At 39.7% G+C, this 12,924-nt stretch overlaps 1 protein-coding gene and 1 long non-coding RNA gene across 2 annotated transcripts in view; one reads left to right on the top strand and one right to left on the bottom strand.

The window, feature by feature from the left end:
- Window positions 1–282: 282 nt before the first annotated feature.
- Window positions 283–12,924, bottom strand: part of LOC117955411 (protocadherin alpha-C2-like) — an 18,594-nt gene continuing 5,952 nt past the window's right edge. Inside the window, exons 3-4 of the mRNA XM_034889896.1 lie at window positions 10,083–10,168; window positions 283–4,381 (exon numbers count right to left, since the gene is read on the bottom strand). Of these exons, the coding sequence (XP_034745787.1) occupies window positions 4,068–4,381; window positions 10,083–10,168 (400 nt within the window). The 3' untranslated portion in view covers window positions 283–4,067. The remainder of the gene's footprint in view (window positions 4,382–10,082; window positions 10,169–12,924) is intronic.
- LOC117955412 overlaps window positions 5,481–12,924 on the top strand; it is a 20,967-nt gene continuing 13,523 nt past the window's right edge. The window contains exon 1 of the long non-coding RNA XR_004659040.1: window positions 5,481–5,492. This is a non-coding gene — a long non-coding RNA (uncharacterized LOC117955412). The remainder of the gene's footprint in view (window positions 5,493–12,924) is intronic.

Here is a 12,924-nt window from a genome sequence, read left to right as displayed (position 1 = left end):
TCCTTATATATTTCTTGGAATTGTACAAAAATTAAAATGTGGTGATGATAAATGCTTCATTCTGTCATCCACTTAATAATCCGGTTCAATGCCATGACAGGCTGTTATCCAAACTTTGCCTTTGATTCATTGCAGTTTATTGTTTTAAATATGGGCCAATAAATGAACCAATAAAAAAAGAAGACTAAACATCCCCAGGATATAGAAGGAAGTAGAGTAAATATGAATCCTTAAAACCAATGTATGTTGGAATCAAGTCACAACACAGCTCAGATGTTAAGATATTTAAGAAAAACTTTATTTGTGACTTATTAACAAAACACATTACCAGATTGATGAAATCATAAGAATCACTATTATCACCTTTACAATGATAAGCAGGTGTACAAAAAAGTTATGAACAGATCTGCACTGTCACAGTCGACTGAAGTGTGCCACTCACTGCCACACCCAGCTACTGAGGAACATTCACTATACACAAGCAGAGAATACATCAACTTTTTTTTTTTTGGTACCATTTTGTGTTTTTTAAATTTTTTTCTTCTCTTTTTTCGAAGGATATACATGGAGGGTGAGTAAATGATTAGATTTCACAATAGTGTTCTTAATCATCATTTCAAAGCTTAACACAACTTTAAGGATTTATCTATGAAAATCATAAAGGTAAAAATGAAAAAGAAAAGCATTTCATAGCATAACACAATGGCATTATGTACTGTATATCTAGAAGATTAAATTCATTTTCAACAGGATAAAAAAATGTGACTCTTTTAGGTTTCCCCACAAATTACTGTTAGCAATAGCGTATATGTATGGATGTGTGTTTGAATGTAGTAAGTGTGGGACTTTCAATGTGTTTGTATTTTCTTTGAGAATGTGTATCAGAGGTATATGTATTCCAATACGCATTTCCCAGTGGAAAAACATATCAATGTGTATATATATAGTATCTATATGGTATCTGTTTCCTTTGCTTATAACATGCAAACAGCCACTTGGTGATCTGACAGCACAGAAGTACACCTGCAGGAAGGGGCAGGGAGAAAGACAAGTGTGCAAGGGAGGGACTGATTCTGATAGACGCACCTACAGTATATACCCCTACTGTGAATGGTAAGACAATGTAAGAAAAGGAACGCTCAGGCGAGATTTATGACACGTTTCATCATATTAATGCTGTCCCGATATCTGATCACTAACACACAGGTCACAGTTGGTTCACTGCAACTTGTAAATTTATCTTGTACAGCACGTCCCATTATTTTTTTTGCTTAAAATGCCTAATTTGAAGGCTTTTACTTGTGATAATCTTCGCTTGCTTGCTGGTATCATCACCTCCTACTGGTGCACCATAAACAATGTCAACACTGTGCTTTACCCTCCATTAATCCTTAATTTATTCCCCCCCCCCTTCTGAGTTGACCCCAAAGCAACCTCTTTCCGCTGCTGCCAAACTGCGTTGCACTTATTTTGTAAGCGGTTTCACTCAACTCAAATTGATCAGTTGTCACTAATGCATCATGCAACAAAAAAAGCAATGGCCTGCCCAATTAAATGTGCTGTAGATTCATTTTTCTACATTAGAGCTATACAATACACTACAACGATTCCTTTTTTGCCTCTCCATCTTGTCTCACTGTATCCAGCATAATCTCAGACTTTGCTAATTTGTCAAAGGTGACAGTGTTGTCAACAGTGAGCAATCAGAAGAGACACTCTGGCTGAAGCTCCTAAGCTCAGTTGAACCTAATAAAAAGTCATTGAAGCAGAGTGACTCGAAAGATGTCGTCCCACTATATTGATTTGAAGAAACAGGAGTAGAGGGAGGAAACAGGCAGCGGGCAAGCAAATCCTACAAGCACTGAAGCAGTCGAGACAGTGGTGCAAGGCTTGAAGAACAACTACTTAACATTCAGAGACAGAAGTAGAGGGATCAGGCTTAAACAGAAATGAAGCAACAAGCAACGTTCCTGCGCCCCAGCCATATAATATACTCCCAAAATAAGGATGGAGGAGGCTTTGGCCTTCTGTTTCCAGAAAGGGGTGTTTTCTTTTATTATATTGTTGTGTGTTCGTATGTACTGTAATTCTGTGTGTAGGAGAGCAAGTGTGTATGTGTGAGTAAGCGGCAGAGAGAGAGTCAGTGTTTGTGTATAATAAATGTGTATATGTGTTGGACTGGGTGTCCTGATACACGGTGGGATTAAGACCCCGTTGACCTGTGTGCCATGTTCTAAGAGAAGAGGCTAGGTCAGGGGTGTGTTGCATCAGCTGCGCGTAGGTTCCCTAGCTATATCCAAAGTAGCCACTAATTCACGCATTGCTAAAACACAAGCGGTAGCACCACACAAATCTGTTATAACGTAACCTCAAGTAACAACTAAATATTTAAGCAAGCATAAAGCAGGTGCAAATGATACGAAAATCACACAATTGCACTCAACTAACAGTAAAGCAGGATTTTTTTTCTTGTTTTTTCTTTTTTTCGCACACTTTTTTTTTCTCCTTCTTTAGCAATTTTATGCTAAAGCAGCGAATTTGGATGTTTATGCCCATTTTCTCCAAAATACATATTGCTGATGACTATTCTGTGTCCTTTTTTTCCGGCAAAATCTGTTTTTTATTGACCTTTTATGTAATTAAAATCAACTGAGACTTGGTTGACGTAAGGAATCTATGGTCATTTTTGCCAATGTTACGTAATTGCAATGATGCAGTGCAGTTTTCGAAGGAATCTGCACTTGAGCTACATTACCAAGTGATCTGACAGCAATAAAATCCGATGCTGTGTTCACTTTAATGGATTTCTTAATGTGAAAAGTTTTGAGTCTCAGCTCATTCATTTTTGTGGTGATAAATGAATACCTATGGCCGCCTGAAAGTAAATATATACCATTAAATATTCCCTAAACACAATTATCTGCTTTGAAAAAACAGCAGTGACGTCAAGGATATAAGATTTAAAGAGAATGGACTGAAACATGCAAAACTAGTATTGTCCTTTAAGAGTCAAATATGGATTCTTTTTACCAATCGGAATTTTTATGCCAATCTGGTCAACTACAGATCCATGTGGTTGTACCCATCAGCAAGGTAATACTATTACTGATCGGCTACATCTGAAATCTTAATGTTAATGTAGTTACAGTCGTATATTTCCCCCGGTGTACCACGTCCATATGGCACAATCCCATTTATTAACTTGCTAATTGCAAATTAACTAGCAGTTATGAAGCCACTACTTTATACCCTAACCTGGGAACAAACTTGCGCATAGTTGGTGCAACCCAGTCCAGGTCCTCAGCCTCAGCAATGTGCTATGCTACACTGAAACGGAGCTCTTTATTTATTTATTTATTATTTATTTCGAGTGTGGTCCTGCTTGTCTCAGCCACCTATTTCACTTAAAGGTGCTAATCTCATGGTACATATACTGTATGTTGTTACTTTTTCAGTTTTTTGTTTTTTACAAAATACCAAATTTTTCTTGAATTTCTACAAGGCCTCCGTAATACTGAAGACAAGCCTCTGATTTATTTCCTTTTTTTAGTTTGGCTTTCACTTCACCTCCAACTAGGTGAGCAAAGCAGGAGGCTAGCTGCATAAAGGCAGGGATGCCAACACAAGCAGCCTCAGCTGACAATGGTCAGATACAAATAGTACACCTTTTCAGGTGTTTTTGTTTTCATAATACAAACTTGCAGAGGGCAGCAAATCACAGAAAAAGCTAATCTAATCCAATAAAATCCATTCTGTTGGAATTTGGTCCAACCTTTAGATGAAGTCTGTCTACTAAGAACATTTGTTTACATCAACCTTAGCCTTTAATAAGCCAAAGTTATGGGCCAAATTAGCCAAGAAAGAGAAGAAAATTTGTTTAGCAAGTTCACATGGGGTGGAGAGCCAGGCCTGGTCTAATAAGGGTTTGGCCACTGTACAATGTCTATGCAAATTCGGTGCAAAGACGCTCCCTTGGTTCTACAATATGCATTTGGCTTTTTTTGTCTGGCTCTGTAATTAGAATGTAACTTTGTTGGTAGCTCTGTTTTCAAGTCAGCCCTTCTCCTCTAATCATCCCCCCCATCATCCTTTCCTTTATCCTTCTTGTCCTTCTTGTCCTTCTTCTTCTTTTTCTTCTTCTTGGCCTCCTCCTTCTTGCCAAAGCTTATGAAGTCACCTTTGTCATCCACAGGGCCGGCGTCATGGCGAATAGAAATGATGGCTGGGGATCCTGGGATGATGAAGGCTTCAGGAGGAATCTCTCCGGGCTTCAGGGGCTGAGGAGGGCAGTAGGCCTGTCCGGCGGCGCCATATCTGAAGTGCCAGCTGTTGCTGTCGACTCCAGCGCCCACTGGGGGTGAGAGTTCACCACCATCTCCATCTACGCAGGTGGGACGAAAAAGAAATCAGGTCAAATCTGACTGCTCATTACCTTTATTCAATCATTGGCTGATTTTGTTACCTGGTACAGAGCTCGTCTAGCTACTTCACCCTGTTTCCAGTCTTTGTGCTAAGGTAAGCTAACCTGCAGGCTGCAGGCTCCAGATACATATTTACCAAACAGATATGAAAGTGGTATCAATCTTCCTGTCGAACTTATAGCAAGAAAGCAAATAAGTATGGACACAAATTATATTTTGATTGCTGGCAAGTTGAAGCATGGCAGTCCATTCTGGACCTAGAGTTAAATCTCCCTTTGCAATTAAGTTATTTGTTGAGAATATTTTTTTAATAACTTTCCTGCTTGTCATGCATTGGTCCTTACAGAGACTTTGTCATGTGGTCTTTGAAATGTTCATAAAATCGAAATCAAGCAAAAGTGTGCAGAGTGATGGAGCGATAGCTACAGGGAATGGATATTTTCAGGACAGCAATTCAGCAGGGACAATAGGAGGGAACACTGGAGGGGGCTAACCTTTAAACAACATGGATGTTTAGTTTGGCAGTGTGATTTGTATTTGTATTAGGATGATGGCAGCAGTTTAGTCGTACTCTCATAGGAGTCCAGTGACAGGGATTCAACCTTTTTGTGCTCAAGCCTGTATGTGACAGACAGAGAAATGAACTCATGGAGGAAGACGGAAAAAGATACTGACAAAAATGTCTATATATAGAAAAATGTGTATGTAAAGTGAAAATAAGACATAGCTATTAGGGTCAAAAGGTTAAAGCAACCTGAATTAAAAGGAAGGAGGATGTATGCGGAAAGAGAGAGAGAGAGAGAGAGAGAGAGAGAGAGATGGGGGTGGGCGGGTTTTGCAGACACGGTGCTCCCAGGCCCACACCAGTTCCCTCTGCACTGACCTACTTTCAGTCTGAATTTTATTTAGATTAAACACAGGCCCTTGCAAAAAGATTCTGTTTGATTGTTCTTTGTAGGCTATTTCTGACATTGCAGGAGCGCTGAAATGATTTTAAACCTATATCCCATTGGAGGTACTGTACATCATTTTAAAAAAAGCACACTGTCGGTTCACACAGTGGACAAATGAGTCCTTACAAATGAGCTCATTGAGCATGAGAATAAATTATATGGGTAGACTATAACAAGACTAGATATAATGGACACTACCACACTGCTAAATAAATAAATAATATATAGCGCTGTATTATTTGCCCTGTTTAACCACTCCTGCAAATAGCATACACAGCCTTTCACAGAGTACTGAACCCCGACTCAATGAAAATTGATCATATGTTAACTCGGTCAATCATTGATGTTTAAAATATAGCGGGAGAGGTCAGATATTGTAGCTTTTAGAAACAAAGCAGCCCCAGTGTACCATTGTGACATAGAAGTATTCATTTTTAAATTGCATTAAATAATTAGCATTCAAAGGAGCAGGATAACAAATGAAGCATTTCAGGCCTTGACTGCTGAAAATCCAGATTTACTTTAGCTTTGTTTTACTTTTTAGTTTTTTATAATTTCATCTCATGTGTAATTTGAATTCAAACAAGCCAAATGCTGCTAATTGACCCATGTAATTTAGCTTGTTTAATGATTAGTCTAAGTCAGATGTCATCATGTTAGCTTACTATAAGTGGAGTTAGTGCTTTAATACTGTAATGCTAGTCTGTTTCTGAGGATTATGACATTTGATGTTGTGGTTTGTCTGTTTATATTTAATCTGGGTATTAAACCCAGGAAGAGGATCTGGTATTTCAAATAAGTCCCATTCAATGGCTGTCAGTGAGTAAGGAAGATTGCTTCTCATGTGGAGGAGGACAACCATGCTTACAATAAACTGAAAATACAGCCGGTGAGGTGAAAAAGATGTGCAAAATACTGTGAGCCAGAATGTGGATGATCTTATTTAGCCAGTAATGCAGTGCATAGCATTGCTCTACACAATGCACCTCCATTTCCTGTTGCCTGATGCAGCTATTTAAAGGAAGGTTAGGTAATGCTCTGTCAGATAGAGTTTGGGATTACTTTATTAAAACTATATTGTATTGATAGATTACTTAAAATGATATAAGTATATACTTGTTTTAACAAGTTGTTAATAAGTTTTAACAATAAAATGTCTTTCTTTCTGTATGTAACCTTGTGATTTGAAAGCGTGGCATTAAACCTAATCTAGGGCAGGCATTGAATATTGGCACCTCTATTGTAGAGATTCAGGCTAACAAGGACAACAACACATAGATCAGGTAATGCTGCGAGAGCCTCCTGCAGCGTTCCAAATGAACATTGATTTTTACATTAATAAAATCAGACGATTGTCTCTGAGCCCAACCAAATGTAAACACAGGAATAGACACTCTGGGGTAGCCATTCCTGTTGGCTAACTCTGCATAGGGATCAATATCTGGTGCAACTTGCTGGTTTTGCCAGGTTCAAATATACTGGATTTTTATTTTCAAAAATACAAAAAGTGTTTGCCTTTGGGAGCATGTGGGAATGTGTTCAGCAAATTCCATGACACTTCAATATGTCTGTTAGATCTTCAAATGTTTTGTGTGCAAATCTTACATCGTGGAGAAGAAACAATTCTAATCAATCAAGCCTAATGGGGGTGCCAGAGGAAAGGTCAGGGGTTCACTGACCCATTAGGCTTCATCCTCTGCAGCAGATTCACAAGAATTTAAAATGTGTCCAGACATTTTTGGGATATCTTCATTTGATCACAGTGTGTGAACACATGATCTTAAATGATAGTGGTTATTGTATAAAAACTAAAACATAACTAGACTGGTTTAAAAGTGGCATACTGCACTATACATAAGGGTTTCCTGCAGTGCCAGAGTATCAGTGCAGTGTGCCTTATGTCCACATAATGGGACCAGAGCAGTTCAGGTCCCCGTACATGATCAAATGAGCTAAAATGTCAAGTGGCCATGCAGCGTCTAATCAAGTGAATATTGTCCCTGCGTCTTGGGACTTCCTAGGGCTCTCTGCACTGGCTGTGACAAATCCAAAACCTTGACAATGGTAATTAGAATCCCGGCCCAGGTATTAATCTGAGATGTGTGTGCGTGTGCATGTGAAAAAGTAATTCATAAAAAGCAGGTCACGTCAAAGCTTGTAGGAGTCGGTACAACTGTAAAGAGCTTTCCTTCCCCTGTGCTACTGTTTCTCCAACATGGAGGATTATTTCTAACTCTGCCATGTCTTCATATTAGCCTATATTTCACAGCTAACACACATCTAAAACAGATTATTGTGTAACTGCTGTTAAGCAGGTCAGGACAGTTCCTTGTGAGGAGGTTGCCATCCCACCTGATGTAGATATGTGGGTGTATGAAGCCTCCTTTTGTGTAACCTACATTTAAAATAGACTGTTATTTCCTGTGTAGTCCAAGCTACAGTTCCATCTAAAATGAATCCCTCCAGTGCTTTGTAGCACATGCACAAATCTGAGCTGAAATCTGTCGTGTAGTGCTTGTGTAAATATATGCGGCCCATGATATGTATTCTGCATGAGACACATCTGCCAACAATAAACCATTATTTCCTACGTTATTTCATTTTAAATTACTGCATCTTTTTCTTTTCTATACCTGCCCTTGCCGAGTCCCTACCACTGTTATTTTTTCTGTCTCTAAATCTTCCATTCAGAGATATGACCGGTTGCCATGGAAACTGCCTTCGCCCACTCCCTGCTGATGGAGGGTGCGGCTGCTGCAGCAATCTCTCAGTTAGACAGTGTTGCCAGGCAACAGGTCACATGGCGTTCCCTAGCAACAACACTACTGCAGGAACCTGCCAATCCTCTTAACCTTTCTCTTTTTCCATCCCCCCACACCTCGCCCCCCTTCTCCATCCCCCTGTACGTCTCCTTTGCTCTTCCTCTCCAAAATTGCTTTTAACGTCACTTGAGCCCTCTTTTTTTCATGGTAGTCTCTAACTACTGATTATTGCTCCCCCCCCTCTGGCATTAGACACATGTCTCCTCATCTGCTCCATGGGTCACTCACATTAACAGTGTCGGGGGTGCCGCATTTAGATGCATCACAGCATGTCAGACAACTTCATCATGATAACAATTCACTGTAGACATGGAATGTGTCAGAAAAATGACTCCACCTCTTGATGCATAGTAAAGAGAATCAGCCTGCAATCCAGTACATGTCTATGCCTTAGCAGTGAGCCACTCCCAACAAATGATTTCCTAATGCAACAATGCACCCCTTGATAGGTCTGCGGTACACTGTGCATTCTGCTTAAAGACAATATTTGAATCTTTACATGACGGAAGAGGCTGTTTTCCATCTGCTCTAAAATACACATTTCTCTGCAGCAAACTGGCACAGAGTTACTTGGAACTGGTACAGCTTGTATCTCGAACAATTTCCCAGCTCTCTATTCCACAGAGGGAAAAGCTGACAGACAGCAAGACATACTGTCACTGACTCGCCGATTGATTGACTGTGATGCTACTCCTCGCCCTCAAGTCTCTACCTATGTTCTAATTCCTGCAGCTAGACAGAAAATCAATGCATGGAAGCTTGGCTGGAGGGAGGAGGGAAGAGCTCACAACGTTCCAAATGCTGTTTTGAAAGTCAAAGTTTGAAAAGTTTTTAAGTCAACTGACAAAAGCTGTTAGACATCAGCCCTGAGCCAGTGTTTCTGTGAAGCCCAGGTCATTTTCAAGGCCTGTTCTAATTACAATTATGTTGTGTTGCTAACATTTTCATGTTGACTCCCACTCAGGACAACTCATTTCTTATTAAAAAGCAGTTACCTTTTTCAGTCTGTGGATCTCCACGCAGCCAGCTGCTTTTATGTGAGGATGCAGTTGCTTATCTGTGGCTCTGCATAAGGGCCCCGGGCTTTTGACACCTCGGCTAAGCTCTGTGTGCACATAACACTGTCGATATTCAAAGCACAGATCTGTCAAATCCCATTTTACCATATTGTCTGTACCAAAGTTAAACAAAAATGAAGTCAATGTATTACATATAAGTTAATCCAATGGACAAATTTGAATGTGTAATTGTAATGGGCATTTAGGTGTAAAGGACAATTGATACTTGAATTAAATTAAACTGAGTGATTGTTAAGCCCTATAGGACTCACATCTACAAATATTGCCCTAGGTGTCGTCAATTAAAGGAAAGGTTCGACATTTTTGGAAATGCGCTTATTCACTTTTCTGCAATAATGTTGAGATGAACGATACCACTTTTATGTCTGCATAATAAATACAGTTTAGAGCCATGGGACGGTTAGCTTAGCTTAGCATAAAGACTGGAAGTAGGGAAAAACGGCTAGCCTCAGCACAATATATCTATATTGTATCTACAATATATTTATTATATGTTACATGTTGTTTTTGACACACGCAAAAAAGGTACCTGGGGTTCAAATCCCAGGTCCCTGCTTCCTTTCAACAAATAGCTTGAAGATGTACACATTAGATAAAGACATTTCATTACACCTCTTAAACAGTCTATATTTCTAATACATAGATTTTAAAGCAAGATTGATGAAATCTGGCTCACTTTTCTTTTGTTCAAATGTAGATGTACAACAGGCAAGATCAGTTTTGTATTTCAGTTTTCTGTCACTATTGCCCCAAAGAAGCTGACACTCCTCTGCTGGTTTTTCTCTCTGTCCTGACTGCCACACTCACCTGCAGCGCTGGACACAGTGGGCCAGTTCTGGACCAGCATCCCCTGGGCTCCATGCATTACAGAGGACTCCTCCATGTGGACTGAACTGAAAGGCAGAACACTCAATGAGAAACATTTAACCAAATATAGATCCAGTAAAATAACATAAACATTCATATTGACATCATCCAAATCTTAAAATGTTGCTGCTTAAAACCTAAAGTTCCGCTCATTTCCAGCTGGGGGGGGGGGCGGCTTTTGTCTGATGAACTGGTCTTGTTTGTACACTGGCCCCTGTTTTCATGGCTTACTTAAAGTTGAGCTAGACACGTTTTTTGGCGTTATTGGGCAATAAATCCATAATAATCTGTCAGTACATTCTAATTCAAGTGGTCTGAGAGGAAACCTCTGTACCTTCTCTTGGCTCTGTTTTTAGGCTTTAGATATTCTAGCCCCTGACAGAAGACTTTGGACTATTACAGGTCATCTCAGTTCCTAATGGCTGTTGTACAAATCTACAAATACTTATTCCAGTAATTCCCCCAAGAGCAAGCATTTAGTGTGACTGTGGCGAGGAAATACTCCCTTTAAGGTAAAAACCTCGGACAGACCCAGGCTCTTGGTTGATGGTGTCTGATGGTGCTGGATGGGGGTGTGATGAACAGTGGCAATTATAGTCACAATAAAGATACTGGAACTATGACTATATATAGTAGTTGTAGTAGTTCATGGCATAGCAGTGTGAATCATCTGACATATGAGTAATGACCGTATAGTCATCATCCCAACTGATAAAATCAAGTTTATACCAAAACAAAAACTGGTTGAGGTGATAGTCAACATTGATGCTAGCCTTATTTGCCATTTCACTGCATCCTTACCACAGGATGTTACCGTCCTGACTGCCATGTTAACAGCTCCCAGCCTCAGTGGAGATGTATCGACATCACCGTAAAGTTAACATACAGTATGTGCAGTGGGCAATTTGTTAATTTTTAACACGGGAGATTGCCCAATGGGAGCAACCTAGTGTTGAGAAGACCTGTTCTTATAAGTAACCCACTGCATAAGCTATAGTTTAGATTTTAGACATTATAGATCCAAGATTAATTTGACGGAAGGGCATGCCTGAGAGAAAAAGTCAAAATTAAAAAGCTCTCTGCTACCTCAGCACCATGGACAGCGCCATGGCTTTATCAATACAGTTAGGCTACTGATATCGCAGAGCCATGGTCAGGGCCATAGATTCTGAGTTGCAGTCAGATAAAGGATCAATGAGTCAGGCAGGCTAGAATATATTAACATATTTAGTTAAATGAACCCTCTGCCCCTGCACTTCCTGCTACTCGGGGGAGGGGGGTGGACAGGGTGAATGGCAGTTTAACAAGGGCATTTTGGTCATTTGGCTAACAATAGGTATGTTACACCCCTCATCCCTATTCTAATCACCTACTAAGTATATGGCACTACTGGGGACTATGCTGGGAACCCATTTTTTAAAGTTTTGCTACAGTAACATTAGTATCTTCATTGTGTTTCAGTAATTTTGTAGCTTGTTAGTAACATAGGACTTGCTGTTGTTTAGAGTATTGTGTCAATCCTTGATCTTTCTTTTCCAACAGATAAAAACCGGTAGGAACCGGTATAAAAGTCAAGGCACACAAGTTACAGTTTAAGAAAGTAACTTACAATGCTGATGGCAGCAGGAATAAATGGCCTTTTGAACCTATTGTTCTGCACTGCAGAAGATTGTATCTGCTGGTAGCAACAAAAATTCGCACCCAATGGGTGTCTTGGATCAGCCAAGATGGACTTGGCTTTCTTTAACGATCGATCCTTGTACATGTCATGGAGGTTGTTCAATGGTGTTCCAGCAAGTTTGCGGTAAACCTTAACAATGACCTTGACAAGTACCAATGGGGCTAAATAACTTAAAAATAAATATGACGACACAGAATCCCCAAAAATGGATCTTTATATTTAGAAACTAACGCTGTAATAAACATAGAAAGGCAAGTGCATGCAATGCAGCATATCCAGCATCTATCTCAAACAACAACACACTCGCAGTGTGTGTTATGTTGAACAAGGATTTGTTATAATATAAAAGGGCCATGTACATTCCGAGCAATGTGGGTTTCAAGATTTGCCATAAGCACAGATTCTGGTGTAATGTGTGAGAATATGACACAGATACTGGTGTTTTCTTCACTGACTGACTCCACTACAGTTAGAATGTGGGTCAGTAATGTTGGTGCTACACGCTGTGTGTGGTGTGATACATTACAGCATGCGTGTGTTGGGGTTAAGTGTTAATATGAGTCTCTCGGTGTCTATGCGTGTTACAGGCACTGTCATTCTAGGGACGGCAGCGGCAAATTGCAATGATTTATGTTAATCCATGTCATGTTGCAGTGACTTGATGACATGATGCACATTATGATACCTTCCACGCCTTAGAAATTAACACTAATATCCAATTAAATCAAACTTAGACAGAGCAGAAGACTGCACAACTTAAAAAAAATGAAAATACATTACAAATTGTAAACATGTGGAAGTAAAATCTCTTAGTCCCTGACAGGACCTGCAGTTAACTTTTTACCGTACAGTCATACAGTCACCACAGTATTTACAACAACTTGTGCTTGTAAACACCAAAATCACAGCATCGAGTATGGGTACCCCCTACCCAGAGATACAATTTAAAGACAAAAAATCTAATAGACATTTTTCTTCATGCAGGTTTTGTAACAAAGAGTACTCACTATCTGTGTTGCCAATTCCCATTGTCTCCAAAATGTGCGTACGCATGGGTCAAAGTTTGCAAGGAGGACTGCACATTCTCCCATATAAAAAAAA

This window comes from Etheostoma cragini, chromosome 13 (assembly GCF_013103735.1).
Source record: "Etheostoma cragini isolate CJK2018 chromosome 13, CSU_Ecrag_1.0, whole genome shotgun sequence".
Lineage (NCBI taxonomy): Eukaryota > Metazoa > Chordata > Actinopteri > Perciformes > Percidae > Etheostoma > Etheostoma cragini.
Note: the sequence above shows the minus strand (reverse complement) of the source record. Positions and strands in the feature narration are given on the sequence as shown.